General features: G+C 32.7%; 1 protein-coding gene across 1 annotated transcript; it reads right to left on the bottom strand.

Annotated features, from left to right (window-relative positions):
- Window positions 1-17,647: 17,647 nt before the first annotated feature.
- LOC123672754 lies at window positions 17,648-19,163 on the bottom strand. The gene is made up of 2 exons (XM_045607029.1): window positions 18,862-19,163; window positions 17,648-18,156 (listed from the first exon to the last, which is right to left on the bottom strand). Exons 1-2 carry the CDS (start codon window positions 19,142-19,144, stop codon window positions 17,735-17,737), a joined length of 705 nt encoding a protein of 234 aa, XP_045462985.1. The 5' UTR covers window positions 19,145-19,163; the 3' UTR covers window positions 17,648-17,734.
- Window positions 19,164-19,755: the final 592 nt, after the last annotated feature.

Below are 19,755 nucleotides of genomic sequence, written 5' to 3'. Positions count from 1 at the left end.
GTGATTATTCACGTACACGAGGTATTCTCGAGTTGACAGATTGAAGCACGGAGTGAAAAATTATGGAAATTTTTTAATGTTCGTTTCATTTTGTCACCATGTCCGTATTTTTCGATTGAAAGGTAAGAAATGGTATCAAACAATGATATGGCGAAACCAGTGGCGGATTTACCAGCAGGTTGAGTTTCTTAATTTTCAATTTGGATACAGAATCAAAAAAAATATATACACAATCAAAGAACGGATTTTAGGAATAGGAGAAAAATTTTAATATTTGCCAAAAATCGAAATATCGTTCTTTATACAGAGCCAAATACTCAATACTTCAAAATCTCTACATGAACAATTGCGCTTATAAAATTTACTGATGGATAAGATTTCATACGATATATATTCAATATCAATTTCCAAATTTAAAGTGTCGTAAAAAGGTATTTTAATGATTTTAAAATTAACTTGAACTGTAATACTATCAGATAATTGAGAAGCACATTTATTTTATTGTTTCTAAAGAGTAGATAAGTGTTATTAAGAATATTTATCAACGTTGGCCAAATGTATATTTTCTGTGTAAACTTTATTTATTTTATGTATTGTATAATTTTTAGACATATATCTTACCTTATTTCAAAATTGGTATTTACATGGTACTTATATAAGATATTCTCTGCTTGAATTAAATTTTTTTGATAATTCTTTGCTGTGAAAATAATCGAAGATCTAACACAGTACCTTATGTAGTTCTGAATGATACTAACCATCCAGGAAAAGCTGATGCAACGAGGATGATGGAGCACAAATCATAAAGTTAGAATTTTATTGATAGAGAAAAATTGATATAATTGTGAACTAATGTCTCAACATTTAGAAGCAAAAGTTGAATACAGCAGAAAATCTACTAAATCCGCCACTAGATGAAACCCTTCTTAAATTTAATTTAGTCCAAGAACACTGTAACTCTCGAACTTAGGATCCTAAAGACTTTCAGGATTTAGATATCGTATGTCGAGTCTAAGTCATTTGGCAAAATCCTATACAGGGAGTATGGCTGTTCTAAATATTGTTTCCGTTCTGACTGGATCTCTCAACTATAGGACCAGAAAAAATTCACGACATCGAACAAATAACACTCAATTCTATATAAAAATTTAGATAGCGTTTCACTTATAATGTGCAAGCAATTTCAACCTTAGTCTTAATTTTCATGTAGGTTAAGGTACCTATATTGCGTCAGCAGAATCATAGAAAATTTTTCTACATTATAACAAATGTCTGAAAATCAAATTAATATTTTAATTTCACTTTTGAATAATTTTCAATAATATTAATAATGGGGGTGATTATACAAAAATTATATCAAACAAACTATAAGATACTGTGGAGGAAAATTAATATAAGCTGTGCACATCAAAAATTACTCAAAATTTCATTCTGAAATCACCGCAAAATAATTTATTTTCTTAGAAATGTGTACTCCATCACAGATGCGCAGATGTGGTAGCTAAAGTTGCATAGCAAACATGTTTAAATTGCATACCCGGCGTATAAATATCAGATTTCAAACGTTTTAAAATCCAATAATTTTTTGTTAATTTCTCGTTATCATTGTTGTCTTGGATTTATCATTTCATGGGAATTTGTTGTATATACCTGAATAAAAACGAAAACACACATTTTATATTGTGATGAACTTAGTTTCTATATGTTATCTAATATCAAGATCAACATTAATGAACTCACTGGTGCATTCGGGCCTCATACCTATTTTATCGAATCTTGCGTCATTAGATCTTGAATACAAATTTTCACAAGGTGTTCTAAGGCGAACATCAAATGTTAGCTATTACCTATACATTTGCAAGCGTTGCTATGACCATCAAAGAAAACTGTCGCAAGAAACAATTCCGAGAGACAAACGTTATGTATATTACTTTTCTTCTTCTGTTTCTTTCATTTGGAAACAGGCCAGAAACAAAATCCTAACCGCTCCGCAGATTGCACATAATTATCAGATCTGTTAAGTCATGTGACACATTGCAGAAATGGGCAATTAGACAGTCCTTTTCGTCGCTCGTCCGGAAAGATCCTCCTCGATGTAGGCAAAGTTATCCAGCTCTCGGCATAACGTATATCTTCCAACTTTCCAGACACTAATGTCGAGAGGAAAGATTGTGCCACTGGCCAGATTCGAACATATTTCCATGAAATTATGTCTACACCATCACTATTTCATTGTTTTGATATCATTACCTTATTTGAGGGAAGATCAATAACGAACCTATTACAATTCAATAATATGAATATTTATGTTGATAAAAAAATAGATAGATAACTATCATTTATTGCGGAGCAGATAGCCATCGACATTGGGTCCTTCAACCTGTTCTTTCAGATCCATTTTTTTTTACATTTCTGGTAATAAGAAAAAAAGAAAACAAACGATTTTCATGTATGATTCCAAATTTATTAAATAAGGTCTGTCTTCATCTCAGATATAGTATTCGAGCGAATTGAAATGAATCACATGACTCATATAAAGAAATAAACACTAGAACAAATATTTAAGTGAAATTTGAAAAGTCTCGCGAGCTGATATAAAAAAGCCGACACTTCAAATAAGATACAACATAAACAAAGCAAAATGTTTGGTATAACTGACATTCAATACAAAATTTTCATACAGCTTCTGAATAAGGGAAACAACAAAATAAATAAAACACAGAAATAAAATAATATTCCAATTAACATTCTTTGCAAGAATACTTCGGATTTAAGTGGAGTCAGAACAACTTCTTCAGATTAGGACGACTATGAACCAGGCTAAAATAAACATTCATCAAACACTTCCTAGGCAGAATGTCCTCAATTCTCTGAATTGCAAAATATGAACAGTTTTTTTCATAACACTTCAACGAGAGTCGTCCATCTTTAATTTCTATCGACATGGATACCAAGGAATTTAATCCAACCCGATGTGTAAGTTTCATCTTCATACAAAATGCTCCAATTTAAATATTTCTCAAGAAATATTGAAAGATTGTGCCACTGGCTCTCCAGATTCGAACATATTTCTATGAAATTATGTCTACAACACCACTATTTCATTGTTTTGATATCATTACCTCATTTGAGGGAAGATCAATAACGAACCTATTACAATTCAATAATATGAGGCTTTATGTTGATACAAATAGCCATCGACATTGGGTCCTTCAACCTGTTCTTTCAGATACATTATTTTTACATTTCTGGTAATAAAAAAGACAATGAAAACAAATGATTTTCATGTATGATTCTAAATTTATTGAATAAGGTCTGTCTGCATCTCATTTTCTCAGTTTGTCAACAAATGTGGTTAATATTGTATTTAGTCTGGATCTTATTTGTTCAATCTTGGTGTCTGAATATCGTAAAACGTTTGGTGGATTTTGGAGAATATTATCCGTGTGCCTCATTTTTGCAATGGTTTTGAGCTATTTTCTTTCTACTATTCATATATTTCCAAATGCTGTTTTATTATAGTTGTTGTATATTGGGTGTGCATACTTTAGTAGTGGGTGGCAAATTGTCTTGTAGATTTCTGCTGCGGTATAAGTGTTGCTACCTTGCTTCCGGTAGGCTAATTTGCTGAAATATTTTGCCCATAAATAACCTTCTTTTCCATGTTATTAGTGTGAATATTAAAATTCAATTTACCATCAATTTGTACTACCTGCAAGTATTTCGTTGAAGGCGCCGGATGCATAGTTTTACCATCGAGTTGTGAAGTGAATTGATCTCTCTTCTGATCTCTCCTCAGGTGCGAAATCTTTGTCCCTTCACGAATATAAAACCATTAATATATTAACAATTTTATCGTTCATATTTGTTTTCATGATTTTCATTATTTATTATTCAAATTTATAATTATGAAAAGAACAAACACAAAATACATATCACAATACACTGCTACTCAATACACACTTACATAAATAAGGAATCAATTAGAGTCTAATCTAGAATCTATCACTGAGAGTGATAGGGTAAGATATAGTATTCGAGCGAATTGAAATGAATCACATGACTCATATTTAGAAATAAACACTAGAACAAATATTCAAGTGAAATTTGAAAAGTCTCGCCAGCTGATATAAAAAAGCCGACACTTCAAATAAGATACAACATAACAAAGCAAAATGTTTGGTATGACTGACATTCAATAAAACATTTTCATTCAGCTTCTGAATAAGGAAAACAACAAAATAAATAACACACAGAAATAAAATAATATTCCAATTAACATTCTTTGCAAGAATACTTCGGATTTAGGTGGAGTCAGAACAACTTCTTCAGATTAGGACGACTATGAACCAGGCTGGAATAAACATTCATCAAACACTTCCTAGGCAGAATGTGCTCAATTCTCTGAATTGCAAAATATGAACAGTTTTTTCATAAGACTTCAACGAGAATCGTCCATCTTGAATTTCTATCGACATGGATACCAAGGAATTTAATCCAACCCGATGTGTAAGTTTCATCTTCATACAAAATGCTCCGATTCAAATATTTCTCAAGGAATATTGAAAGATTGTGCCACTGGCTTTCCAGATTCGAACATATTTCCATGAAATTATGTCTACACCACCACTATTTCATTGATTTGATATCATTACCTTATTTGAGGGAAGATCAATAACGAACCTATTACAATTCAATAATATGAATATTTATGTTGATAAAAAAAAAGATAGATAACTATCATTTATTGCGGAGCAAATAGCCATCGACATTGGGTCCTTCAACCTGTTCTTTCAGATCCATTTTTTTTACATTTCTGGTAATAAAAAAAAGAAAAGAAATGATTTTCATGTATGATTCCAAATTTATTAAATAAGGTCTGTCTTCATCTCAGATATAGTATTCGAGCGAATTGAAATGAATCACATGACTCATATACAAAAATAAACACTAGAACAAATATATAAGTAAAATTCGAAAAGTCTCGCCACATGATAAAAAGAAGCCGACACTTCAAATAAGATACAACATAACAAAGCAAAATGTTTGGTATAACTGACATTCAATAAAACATTTTCATTCAGCTTCTGGATAAGGGAAACAACAAAATAAATAACATACAGAAATGAAATAATATTCCAACTAACATTCTTTGCAAGAATACTTCGGATTTAGGTGGAGTCAGAACAACTTCTTCAGATTAGGACGACTATGAACCAGGCTGAAATAAACATTCATCAAACACTTCCTAGGCAGAATGTCCTCAATTCTCTGAATTGCAAAATATGAACAGTTTTTCACATAAGACATCAACGTGAGTCGTCCATCTTGAATTTCTATCGACATGGATACAAAGGAATTCAATCCAACGAGATGTGTAAGTTTCATCGTCATACAAAATGCTCCAATTTAATTGTCTCTCGAGAAATATTGAAAGATTGTGCCACTGGCTCTCCAGATTCGAACATATTTCTATGGAATTATGTCTACACCACAACTATTTCATTATTTTGATATCATTACCTTATTTGAGGGAAGATCAATAACGAACCTATCACAAGTCAAAAATATGAGGCTTTATGTTGATACAAAAATAGATAGATAACTGTCATTTATTGTGGAACAAATAGCCATCGACATTGGGTCCTTCAACCTGTTCTTTCAGATACATTATTTTTACATTTCTGGTAATAAAAAAGAAAATGAAAACAAATGATTTTCATGTATGATTCTGAATTTATTGAATAAGGTCTGTCTTCATCCTATTTTCTCAGTTTTTCAACAAATCTGGTTAATATTGTATTTAGTCTGGATCTTATTTGTTCAATCTTGGTGTCTGAATATCGTAAAACGTTTGGTGGATTTTGGAGAATATTATCCGTGTGCCTCATTTTTGCAATGGTTTTGAGCTATTTTCTTTGTGCTTTTTATATATTTCCAAATACTGTTCTATTATAGTTGTTGTATATTGGGTGTGAATACTCTAGTAGTGGGTGGCAAATTGTCTTGTAGATTTCTGTATACCTTGCTTCCAGTAGGCTAATTTGCTGAAATATTTCGCCCAAGAAATAACCTTCTTTTCCATGTTATTAGTGTGAATATTACAATTCAATTAACCATCAATTTGTACTCCCAAGTATTTCATTGAAGGCGCTGGATGTATAGTTTTACCATCGAGTTGTGAAGTGAAGTGATCACTCTTCTGATCTCTCCTCAGGTGCGAAATCTTTCTCCTTTCACAAAAATAAAACCATGAATATATTAACAATTTTATCGTTCGTGTTTGTTTTCATGAATACACACTCTCTCTATCATAATTAATAATTATGAAAAGAACAAACACAAAATACATATCACAATACACTGCTGCAAAAAGGAATCACTTAGAGTCTAATCTAGAATCTATCACTAAGAGTGATAGGGTAAGGAATTCAATCCACCCCTATGTGTAAGTTTCATCTTCATACATAATGCTCCAATTCAATTATTTTTTCAATCTTCAAACAAAATTTAACGCAGTCCTATTTATGTTCACCATGAGATTGTTCATACGACACCAATTCACAGATTACCTTATAATACATTCGCTGGCTCTGGAGCTGGGTAACTTTAGTGACTTATTGTGTGGTTGGTTTAAGGCACATATAGGTAATCAGAAGGAGACACAATAGATCATCAGGTCGCATTGCACCAAAAACTAAAAAAAAAAACATTTTTCAATATTAACGCATATCCTATTATCCGAAAATCATTGAGTTATTTTATATTTTTGCTTTCAAGTTGAGGCAAGTCGCAATCTGTTTTTATCTTTATGATTTCATATATTTTGAAATCGTCCACAAAACATAATCCTGTGGAGTTCGACAGAATCTAGTAACGGATTGAGAAAATACAAAAAAGGAAAGGACCAGAGTTGCTCCTCTGCGGAAGGTACGCCTAAAGTAGCAATGAATGGTTCTAATCTATGATTTCTACTCTGTTCGAAAGACATTATCCAAAAAAAATTATAAATCCCCAGTAATGTCCAAATCAATAAGTTTAAAAAGAAACAGTTCATGACTTACTTTGTCAAATTTCTTCTCACAATTCGTATAAACATCATCTAATGGAAAAATTCGTTTAAAAATAAAAAACATCTTGCCTCGACAATGTTTAATTTATACAACGTGTTTCCAAATTGATGCAGAAGATTTAAGGATGTGATACTAATTTTTTGTTTCCAGCCTGTTCACTATGCACAGATGGCACCACCATTGCTTCACAAATTGTTTTCTTGTTGACAATTCTAGTGATTTCGAACTTTTTTAATCATCAACTGTATCTATAGTATGTTCTCAAAACTACTGATTGTTTACAATTTATTGTAAATATATTGTAATGAACATAAGTTGATATAGTGAGATCAACCCCGTAAATTGTAATAGTTGAGTCGCTAATTATTGCTCTCTTGGATATAATCAATAAAGGTTATGAAGAAAAATTTAGTTTTTTTCTCAATTCTTTATACCTAGCGCAAACTTTTAATACTGAAATTATATGAAGGAAGTGTTCATTGAGGAAGGAAAATAAAGATAATGGCAAAAGCCGCAATACTGGAAAAATTTTCTGCTTTCAAATATTTAAATTGTTATCTGAAATTTATTATTTTATTCAGAAGTCGAATGTCATATATGTCACTTATGTGAAAATATGTGTATGTATGAATATAAAGTAAAATCATCTACACGAATGGAATAGTTATATTTGTACATTGATCTGATTTTAAATCAAAATCAAAAAATAAATTGCAAATATTTACCGTTAGATATTTATGGTAGACGATAACTCTTCTACTAACATGAACCCCTGGACTTGAGATAACCTATGTAGTTGTTGCTTTAATTTTAATTTTTTTTTAGTGTCATACTCTCATAGTTTTATAAAGATCAGAAATTTTTTGTTAATTCAAGTGATTTTAAATTTTAATAATCATCAAGTGTTTGAGTGTCAAAATTTCGGAACATAGAATTAAGTCTGGTTGAGATATTGAAGGTTAAGTGACGGTACATCTGTTGTTGTTTGGAAAATGGGTGAATATGAGTTTTGTGTAACGATAAATACTGCTTTTCATGAGAATACTTCTCTGCAAGTGAATCTAAGACTTGCGAAGGGTAATTCAGACTGTGCTCATCAACAACAACGTTCAAATATGATATGCTGGCTTTATATTTGACCGTAATGAAGATGTAAATACAGAGGTCGAAGCCTAATCTAAAGCAAAAATGAATCTTCAAACAAAAAAGCATTTGATCATAATTATTTCACGTCAAAACATTGAAAATTGGACTTACACTAATGCAGGATTCGAGTTTATATTCCATGAAAAAGTGAATATATTAACGGAGAAAACTACTTCGTATTTCAGTGCTCAATTTCATTATTCATGCTTCCTGGGAGTAAGGGAAAAAACTCACATATGTCGGCTCCACCAAGTCGGAAGGGTATGAGATTTTATTAAATGCCAACGTAAAAAATTCCAAATACACCAAGGTGACTGGGTGTATCAAAATATAAAAAAGAAGGATTTACCTTTATTGCTTGCCGCAGCTAGGTAGAGACCTATCCTTATTCAACCTGCCTTTGATATTTCCTTGCAGATTACTTACAAGGTACGATAGATTCTCGATTCGATTGAAATTGGCGCAACTGTATTAGAAAATGGGGATTTGGTCTTTACTCTAAATGGAAAATGTCTGAATCGAATGAATTGTTGATAGTGTACTGAAGAATAGTTTTCCATTATATTGAACTATTGAAGTTAGTTGGAAACATCTGTGTCTATAAAAAAGTAATTATTAGATATTGTAATAACTCCTTTTTCATCGATTTCTACTTGTATTGATTCGAATTTTTATTATTAAATTCTAGCGTACGCTACTTTTGGATGCCAAAATCTCAAAATTTCATAACACAATTGGATATAGTGGTTTTCAATAAAGCAAATGGCGCATGCCATACTTGTCACTTTTTTTCAGTACTCCCGAAAAAAAAGAGTAGTATAATGACACATAAAAATAAATAGAAAAAATTCACTAATTTTCCTGATGTTGTCCGTTATTTTGAAGACAAAAATATAATAAAAAACGTCAAGTGTATGACGTTTGAATAAGCCATCGAATACCCTTCAAAACAAGGTGATTAACCATTTCTTCTCCGATATTCTCATTGAAAATTCTATTCTTATGATGATGTACAGGGTGGGCAAATTTCGATGTTTTAGCACTACAACTTTTAAAACAGATAAGATAGACAAAATCTGATACCCACTTCTCGGTCTCTTTTTCTGAGAAACAAACAAGGGTAGTATTCATTTTTGGCCACCTTCTTTTGTTTTCGAGTTATAAGCGAAAATTGGAAATATGGCGATATCGAAAAACATTTATATCTCCGCTAATACTGATGATCAGGCCCGACGAGAGGGCGGTACAGCCGGTACAAATTACCGGGGCCCGGGCTCATGGGGGGCCCGGGCTCGAGCTCCAGCAACAAGAATTTTTTCATTGATATTTATAATTACATAAAAAAAATGGAACTGATGAAGATTGTGTGATTCCTTTCAATCTTATAAAACAACAATGTAAACATTCAAGATTGTCCATGCTATTAGATAGCCTACATAGGCAATCTTGAATACATAAATCAGTACAACATTGCCTAAAGTATTGCCCCGCTTCAGCTCTACGCTCTGGTCACGTTCCCGCCCCTATCGTCAATTCAACGTAGATCGTTTCGTTTACTGAATTTTCGGGGAATCCCTGACCTGATCGATGTTCATTGTCATTGTTGTCAACCGAATTCGTTGCTTGCTATTCTATTAGTGAATATTTCTCCGAGTTCATAATCATATTGATTGGATATTGGATTATCGTTAGTGCAATCAACTGTAATAAAAAAACTGGGGAAGATATAGCAAACATGATTTTAGAAAATTTGAAAAAGCGCAATATTAGCATAGAAGATTGCCGTGGACAAGGATATGACAATGGAAGCAACATGAGCGGACAATATAAAGGCGTGCAGGCAAGGATCCTGGCCCTCAATCCCCTTGCCATATGGTCTCCTTGTGCTTGTCATAGTTTGAACTTATGTGGTGTCCATGCAGCAGAATGTTGTCCCCAGGCTGTTACATTTTTTGGAATAATCCAAAAGCTGTACAATATATTTAGTGCTAGTCCTTCCAGGTGGGAGATTTTAAAAAATAAAATAGATGTATCCCTGCATTCTCTTTCTACAACTCGCTGGTCAGCTAGAGTAGAAAGTGTCAAACCGGTCTGCAACAAGTTGCCCGGAATAAAGGATGCAATTCTAGAGGTATTTGAGCTCAATTTGACATCAGAAGTGCGAGTTGAATTGAATGGTATTTTATCATATTTGGGATCATTTGAATGTCTCTTAATGGCTTCAACGTGGCTGAAAGTACTTACAGCTATCAACTATAGAAGTGTTATTCTTCAAATGGAATCCATAACTTTGGACATTGGAACCGAAAATTTGAAGTCTTTGCTGGAAGATCTTAATATTATAAAAAATAGTTGGTCGAAAATATTGAATGAATGTAGAGAAGTAGCAAAAAATTTAGAAATGTCAACCGAAATGCCTACGTCCGAGAAGAGGAAACGCAAAAGAAAGCAATTTTTTGACGAAACGAATTCAGAACAGGATTTTTCATCAGAACTTAGTGGGGAGGATTACTTCAGAATAAATGTATTTTATTCAATTCTAGATGCTGTTATTTTGAATATTTCTACAAGATTCCAAGTAATTAAAAATATTGTGCATATGTTCAGTGTCTTATGGAAATTTTTACACTTAGAAGATGCAGACATTGAAGAGAGGGCCACTAATCTCCAAATTCAGTACCACTTAGATACTGATTGTAAATTAACAGAAGAGATCAAGCACCTCAAGGTTATCTTTTCTGCTACTTTTCAAATGAATGATCTTACCCCACTAAATCTTCTGAATGAAATTCACAAATTAAAATTGGATACCTTGTTTCCAAATATTGTGATATCCTTAAGAATATTTTGCACTTTGCCTGTGACTGTAGCCCAAGCTGAAAGGTCTTTCAGCCACCTTTCAAAAATTAAAAATGTTCTTAGATCTACCATGACTCAGGGACGATTGAGTGCTCTAGGCTTATTATCGATCGAGTCAAGAGTAGCTAGAAGATGCGATTTTTCTAAAATTATAGCAAATTTTGCTACTGCAAAATGCCGAAAGGCTCACATAAAATGATTCGTGTTTTTTGTAGCGGTCTTCGAAGTAATTTTTACCTAATTTTTTCAGTATTTAGTGCAGCTGTGTTTCTCAACTCTTTATAGTATATACTTAGTAAGCCAATTCATGTTTCTGGAAGGTTCTAATTCCAATAATTTTACTTGCATAAAGCAGTATAAAGTCCATGTAAGAAAAAATATGATAAACTTTTATTTTTCCTTCCCTAATTTCTTCTACATTAAAAAAATTACAATGTTCAATGATTTTGATTTCAGAAGGCATATATCCTAATCTTATTATACCGATTATACGGTTAAGTAACACCATCGGGGGGCCCGTATTTTTGGTTTGTACCGGGGCCCGCCGAAGCTCTCGACGGCCCTGCTGATGATAGAGCTCTGAAATTAAAACATTATGCAGGCACTTTTTTACATAAAATCCAGTGGCGTGCTCGTATTTTCAAAAGGGTTTTTAATTACGAAGCTATGACCCAAAGTTATGTTTTTTCGAATGGGAACCCTAGATTTTTGTGTCATTTTCTGAAAGCTTAATTTTTCTTGATTTCAAAAATATATAACATTGTATGATTCGTATCAAAATTAATAACAGAAAATGGTCAAAAACCTTTTTTTACTTAAGAGTCTCAATATTTCTATGGTTTCAACTGTTGATGAGCCTTTCTATAACAAGAGCAGTGTCCTTCCGTCAATCTGATTATTTCTATGCTTTTCACTTATTTCTACAAAATTCGAATCTATATTTATTTCATACAAATAGTTTCGAAAAGATAAATGAACTTGGAAAAAGTTTCCTAGGTAGCTTGAACACAGTTTCAAATATTCATCTATTGAAATATCTAGAAGAGGTGTCGACTGTGCATTGTGCAATTGTTGAGTTCAATCATATATGCATTTTTTCATATGCTGTTTAAAATGGATTGGTACTTGTGCGTATTGATTCTGGAGACCTATGTAAATAATCTCCTGATACATGCATCTCAATACAACTCTTCCGATTGAAAAATTCGATCTTGTGGTTTCTCCGTTATTTCCAAATCAATTTTTAGATAAAAAATTAATAAAAGATATCTAGATTCGAATTTTGTAGAAATAAGTGAAAAGCATAGAAATAATCAGATTGACGGAAGGACACTATTCTTGTTATAGAAAGCTCAATTTTCCTGTGTTCATCAACAGTTGGAACCATAGAAATATTGAGACTCCTAGGTGAAAAGAGGTTTTTGGCCATTTTCTATTATTTATATTGATCCGAATTATACGATATTATATATTTTTGAAATCAGGAAAAATCAAGTTTTCAGAAAATGACACAAAAACTCAGTGTTCCCATTCGAAAAAACATAACTTTGGGCCATAGCTTCGTAATTAAAAACCCTTTTGAAAATACGAGTACGCCACTGGATTCTACGTAAAAAAGTGCCTGTATAGTGTTTTAATTTCAGAGCTCTATCATCAGTATTAGCGGAGATATGAATGTTTTTCGACATCACAATTTTTCCAATTTTCGCTTATAAGTCGAAAACAAAAGAAGGTGGCCAAAAATGAATACTACCCTTGTTAGTTTCTCAGAAAAAGAGACCGAGAAGTGGGTATCAGATTTTGTCTATCTCCTCTGGTTCAAAAGTTGTAGTGCTAAAACATCGAAATTTGCCCATCCTGTACATGAAATTTCAATTGTCATATTATTTACTCACAAAATCTCAACTCCGTTGGTTTTGGAGTCACGGTAATATTTGTTGTTCTTAAAATTTTTTATCTTTCTTGTTGAACGATACACATTAAATTTTGAAGTAGCTATAAATACTCATTCTGAGTCCGAGTGCAATGTTTAACATCGAACCAATGTACAGTTTTGAAATGAACAGAGCAATTAAATTAAATTTCAGTTTTCAAGATATTTCCGTTCGAAAGTTATATGGTTTACGAGCAGAGGAAGATATAGAATTGGATTCTTCATCAGTGAGTCTAAACTTATCATTTGATATCTTACCCCTCCTGGTTCAAAATTCTAAAATTTTAGAAATTATGGCGAAATGAGCAAAAATTATTAACTACTGGTGTCCTTACGATCTTGTTCTATAGGTATTTGGGAACGTATATTGAGAAAGTCGTGGTATGCCGAACACTTTTAGGCTGCGAAGAATTACCCAAAATAAATCACAACATGCACAAGTTGATTCATGATGTCGAAAGAGATTTATACCTTGAATTTTCGAAGCCGTTAAGGCAACTCCGTTTTTCACCATCTGGTGAACTAACAGGGCAAACTGAAATCCGAAACCTTTCTGAACGTAGGTTCGAATTTGTTCAAGAATGATAAACTATGCTAGTAGAAAGTGGTGAAAATATTATTGAAGTCGTAAAGAAAGAAAAAACATTCAAGTAGTCCTCAGATTGTTGTGGTTCAGTTCTGTTTCAAATGTGTACTGAATTGTTTCTGATAACTTGCTTAGAATTAATTAGGTACCTACTTATATACTTATTATACATAAATACTTCAACTGATTCAATGCATTTAAGAGAGCAATTGAAATTCTTTATTTATTTTCAGAATATTTTTATTTTATATATATAGAGTTAAAACAAAATCAGATAAGATTGTAATAATTCTATCGGTCATAATTATACATTAAATTTCACTGATTTTGGCACTTAAAATGAGATATATAGGTGCTACTCACTTTCTTATATTCCTGATCACTCAGGAATTGAAGGGAATGAAGAGGCCAATATACTTGCCAGAAAAGGAGCACAAACTCCTTCCATTGGCCAGGAACTTTTCTGTGGTATAGGAGAAGGAAAAAACCAAAAGAGAAACACTCTGAGGGAATCTTCCTGGGTTGGATCATTTGAAAATCTCCTCACTGGATTACTCACAGGGCATTGTCACCTTAGGAAATACCCCATCAGGATGGGTCTAGCAGAAAATGACGAGTGCAGATTCTGTGGGGAGGAGGAGGAAACTCCGGATCACCTGGTGATGGAATGCCTCGCTATCACTAGCCAAAGCAAAATCTGCTTTGGACATGAAACTTGTAGAAGTGAGAAAGTAGCCTTCTTGAAGGCAATCTCATATACTGGAGTTCATGAGAACTCTGAAACTGGGAGTCGAGCTATAGATTACTCTATGGCGAGAATAGCTCTGATGGGGACCACAATAGACTATTAGTAGGTTGCAGTGGAACTTAATTAAATCTAAATCTTAATTTTTCTCTCTCATTTAATAATGATCAAATTCTTCAATTTATTCTGGAATATATCTAGCTAGAAATCACTGGAAATGATATTGGGATCAGATAAACATTCATTTCTCAACTCAAACTAGATTTCTTTTTAGCAATTCAAGCTCCAGTTTGGCTGCAGTGTCTTATCCTTCTAGTTTATTTTCGTTCAATTAATTGACAGATTTTACTTCATGAATTGATTATACGTAAAAGCATAAGAGCTTTTGTTATCGGTAAATTATTATTTTTTTCGAAATCTAGATTGCTAAAAAGCAATCTAGATTTAATATAGGTTCAGAATAAACACCAGTATCATTTGTTAGCTTGTCATTGTAAAACACCCGGTATCGTATTGTTCAGCAACAAAAACATGTGGTTCTTAAATTTGAGCTGAGGAAGCATTTTTTTTTCAGGGTAAGCATATGCTGTATAGTTTGTAATGTGTGAAATCGTGAGACCCCAATTTTTCATGACCCTTCCACTTTGAAATCTTCGTGAATAAATTGTTCAACTCTGTGGTTTCAACCGGAATGTCATCAATCTAGCAGTTCACTCGGAAGAGATTGTCCAAGACTCCTTTCGTACTTTTTCAGCGTATCTAAGGGATAAGATACGGCAGATTGCATTGTCTCTCCACTCAACGCTAAGTGGGTGATTTGTTCCAGGATTTGTGGATCTTAAAGGACTAAACAAGTTTTTACTGCTGCCTGCCTTGTTTTGTCCAGACTTGGATTTATTTATAGATTCTATTGTTATCGCCGGAAGAGGACGTTCATTTTCAGAAGCTTGCTGTTCGGGAGAAATATCGATAAGAGGGAATTGCAAGAATATACAGGGTGTTTCCTAAACATGCGGCAAAAATTCAGGGGGTTGTTCCTTGGACTAATCTAAGAATATTTTGTCCCTTGATGATTTTTGAAAAACCTCTTTGTTTCGAAGATACAGGGCGAACAACATTTTTCATATTTTTAAAATTAATAATAGTTTAAATAAAAATGCGTACCAGACTGTGTTTACTAAGTAGGTACAATTTATTTTTAAATTTGTTTAACAACATTCCAATTACTAAAAACGGCCAGTTTTTTGACTAAAAATTGCTAATACATCACAAAACGAATTCAAATGAAAACCGTGTTTAATCTGTATTCCTTTACCATCTGCACTTATCAATTTTTAGTCAAAAAACTGGCCGTTTTTAGTAATTGGAATGTTGTTAAACAAATTTAAAAATAAATTGTACCTACTTAGTAAACACAGTGCGGTACGCATTTTTATTTGAACTATTATTAATTTTAAAAATATGAAAAATGTTGTTCGCCCTGTATCTTCGAAACAAAGAGGTTTTTCAAAAATCATCCAAGGACAAAACATGCTTAAAATAGTCCAAGGAACAACCCCCTGAATTTTTGCCGCATGTTTAGGAAACACCCTGTATATTTGCCTGCGTAGGTTCATAAATTTATGACAATTCACTTTATTGATTTCGAAATTGAAATTCGAATGGCCTTCGTTTCATCGAGATTCATTGCTCACTGATGTGAAGAATATACATATATTATTTATATTCAGCAGAAATTTAAGAGTGAGGCGTTTAGGTAATTTCTTTTTTTTTCAGATATTTTTGAATGAAAATTTCGGAGATTCCAAATTGACACTTTTTTTTGTTCAGAAATTGATCTTAGATTGGATCTTATTTTCAGTATATGGTTTCGTTGTTACCTAAATCTCAACACAAGAACTATCAGGACCATATAAAGGTGATTCACCGGGATGGCTTATTAGACATTTATGGAAATCCAATCATAATTTTGATCTGAAAATTCGCATATTGGGGTTTGAGATAATGATATTTCTCCCTAGAATATTTTCAAATCTTTACAATTTCCGGTTAAACCGGAAACAGACTACTACTTCTTTATTTCGAATGATACACCCAGTATATTATTACATCGTTAGATAGCTTTTCCAATGACAATTTCAGCAATATGCTGTATCTTGGGTGAAAACTCAATGGTTCATGGATTCTTTAAAAAAAAATGGTGGCGATGGAAACTCGATTTTTTTTAAATATTTCGGCAGAAAAAGCTTTTTTCGAAACATTTTTTTCCCTTTTCAGATCCTGCAAATACAGTATTATAAGACTGTGCGCTTTGGATCAAGATGATGATAAAAAGACTTGGACAACTCAAATTCATCGAAACCCTAGATTTTCAAATTAGAACCGATATTTTCTATCATTTCAGTCGATTCTACGTACAAAAATAATGGGAGGTACTTGAACAAACCCTACACCTGAAATGTGTACCTACTTTAAGAGTTATCGAGGAAGAATTTCAAATGAGGAAAAATCGCAATTTATAACTGTGTGGAGTAGTCTGTGACTTCCAAAAAACACAGGAAGAAATTAAAATTCGATGTTTCCATTACTAAATTTGACATTTCAAGAATTTTAATGAATTATTCGTAATTGAAAATTGTAGGTATTGGTTTATGGATTTCTCAACAATCCCAACGAAAAATTGAAAAAAAAAATGTGAAATTAGGTTTTGCAAACATCGAATTTTAGTTTATTTCTGTGTTTTCCGGAAGTCAACGACTACTTCACACAGTGAGGAATTGCGGTTTTTCCTCATTTTAGGTTCTTTAGGTTCAATAACTCTTGAAATATTCATTGATAGGTATAGGGTTTGCTTAAGTAACTCCCACGATTTTTGTACGTAGAATCAACTGAAATAATGAAAAATATGGGTTCTCATTTGAAAATCTTGGGTTTCGATGAATTTGAGTTGTCCAACTTCATGATCTTATGAACACCCTGTAAATTTTAGGTCCCAACTGCAATTGTTTTCGAAAAAAGTTTTTCTACCTTATCGCCAACATTTTTTTTATAAGAATTCCATTAACTCATGAACCGATGAGTTTCAACCCGAGGTACGGCATATTGTTAAAATTGTCTCCAAAAAAGCTATCTAATGATGCAATGATATACTGGGAAGTAGTAGTCTGTTTCTGTTATAACCGGAAGTTGTAGAGATCTGAAAATATTTTAGGGAGGAAGATCATTGTCTCAATCTCCAATATGCAAATTTTCAGCTCAACATCCCGGTAAATCCCTGTTTATGACTTTAATAAAAACAACGCATGGAATATTTTTCCTAGGAGCCATTTATGTGTATACCATACATAATGAATTGAAACGGAAGATGAATTTGAGACAGTGAGGTTGGTAATCTAAATCCAAACGTAGTTTGAATTCTCATCATAATCCAGAACTTCAAAGGTCATAAGTTGGAGCGTATCGTCTCTACACCACATTTCAATTATATTTTCCTTGGCATAAAACAGGTTTGGATAGAACATCCGTATATTATTCAGCTTCTTCTTCAATTTCTTGAGAGCAGCTTTTCCCTGCGACATATCCAATACGATTTTCCTCTTAATTTCCGGAAACTTGATTTCGGAAGTAATCCAATTTTCTTTGAGTTGGTCAGGATGTGGCTTATTCTCGATAAAAGGTGGCAGAGAATGATGGCTTAAGGAGTTTGTAATTGCCTTTTTGAATACCCCCACCTGAAGTTCTTTTATGGGACAGCATAAGTCTAATAACTTGCTTTCCTTTCGGCAGAATTGACAGTTTTCGACTGTATCGAAGTCTGAAAAGAAACGTATGGGGAAAATATCAAGGACATGGAACAATAAATGACTACACGGAGGATGGACATATTGAACATATACAGTGTGTACATAAAGTAAGGAATATCTGGAAAAAGAGAATCTTTTCGGAAAAATCTGCGGACACGTCAACTTTTATTTCAAGATGCGCATCCTTTGACGTTTTAGTCTCATTGATGACGTTATTAATGTTTTGGCTATGGCGTCATTACCAACATTGATGTCATTGAACTATTTTCAAATTGCAACGACAAATTTTGAAAGTGCCATTTGAAGTAGCATAATTTTTCTCTACACAGCACATTGAAAGTTTTGTTATGTTGCATAAGAAAATTCCAGTCTTCACGAATCAACGATCAATGCTTTTAGCCAATTATTCAACTTTTACAACATTCAAGATATTGATCGAAACATATCAATTTAGTCAAGATAGTGAAGGACGAATCACAAAGTTCGCTCAAGTATTTTTTTGTCACTATATTGGCACTACTTCGATATTATTGGAAAACCTGTTGTGTCAACTTTTCATCTGAAATTTCCGACACAGCACTATAAAATACAAATGCGGATAGGTTAACGAGTAGATACTTCAAATTCTTCCACATTGTTCGATGAGCCAAAAACCTCACTCAATATTCTCAACAAAAGCCTTTGAAACATTAAGATGAACAAAATGATGGACTTACTCTTTCTAGATACGAATTGTGAATTTGATAAGCATATGTCTCTGACGTCCGAATTATCAACAAGATTGTCCAAACATAGTTTCACCATCGCTATGGAAATAGATGGCTCATCAATAATTTTCTCATCAACCATTTCCAGTTTTCTCTGAAATATGGAGTACCAATACTTATATCTTGAACTTGATGCCAAATGGCTCGTTAGGCTGAATTTCTCGTTCACATAATTGCTTTTGGGCAGATGAAAATAACCCTTGATTCTAGCTGTCAGTGAACTGAAACTCATTTTGTCAGATTGAAACTCTATGCTTAAATTCCTCAGTCATTTTTCAAAATGGATATGAGTTGATATTTTCACTATGATTTTCAAATCCAATATTTGAATCACTCTGTGGCAAAAGTGTGATAATTTTTCCAATATTTCATGGATATATGAAAAAGCACGGAGATTCAAAGGTTCCATGAAACTTGTTTAAGTTCAATATTTTGAATAATTTTTACTCAGTCGAGGAAAATAGTTATTTATTATGCACCAGCACAGCAATTCAGAGAAAATTGATAAATGGAAAGAACATTATGTCTCTAATGGATTTTCGTTTATTATTTACAACCCAGCATCATTGAATGCTTCGATCGACAACTTCAATATAGAAAGCAGTTCTTCAAGGTAGTTTCTTTTAAAATAACCATGAAATTAGAATTTTATTGACAGGAGGTAGTAGTTCAGTAGTCGAAGACCATGAATTTTACTAAAAACTGTCCCCAAAATACACTGCTCAACAATTGATAGGCATCACTTACTTGTTCTAAATTTATTTCTGAAATATTCGCTCCAAGATTATAAATTCAGTCAGATATTAGAGTATTGTCAGTTGATAATATGGTTCACTTGAGAAA

This window comes from Harmonia axyridis, chromosome 2, assembly GCF_914767665.1.
Source record: "Harmonia axyridis chromosome 2, icHarAxyr1.1, whole genome shotgun sequence".
Classification (NCBI taxonomy): Eukaryota; Metazoa; Arthropoda; class Insecta; order Coleoptera; family Coccinellidae; genus Harmonia; species Harmonia axyridis.
Note: the sequence above shows the minus strand (reverse complement) of the source record. Positions and strands in the feature narration are given on the sequence as shown.

Bases quoted from the DNA above. Each gene is read 5' to 3' on its own strand.
- LOC123672754 (XM_045607029.1), bottom strand. From the start codon at position 19,144: ATGAGTTTCAGTTCACTGACAGCTAGAATCAAGGGTTATTTTCATCTG. The intron at 18,157-18,861 runs GTAAGTCCATCA...GTTTCTTTTCAG, and splicing joins ACAATTCGTATCTAGAAAGA to ACTTCGATACAGTCGAAAAC.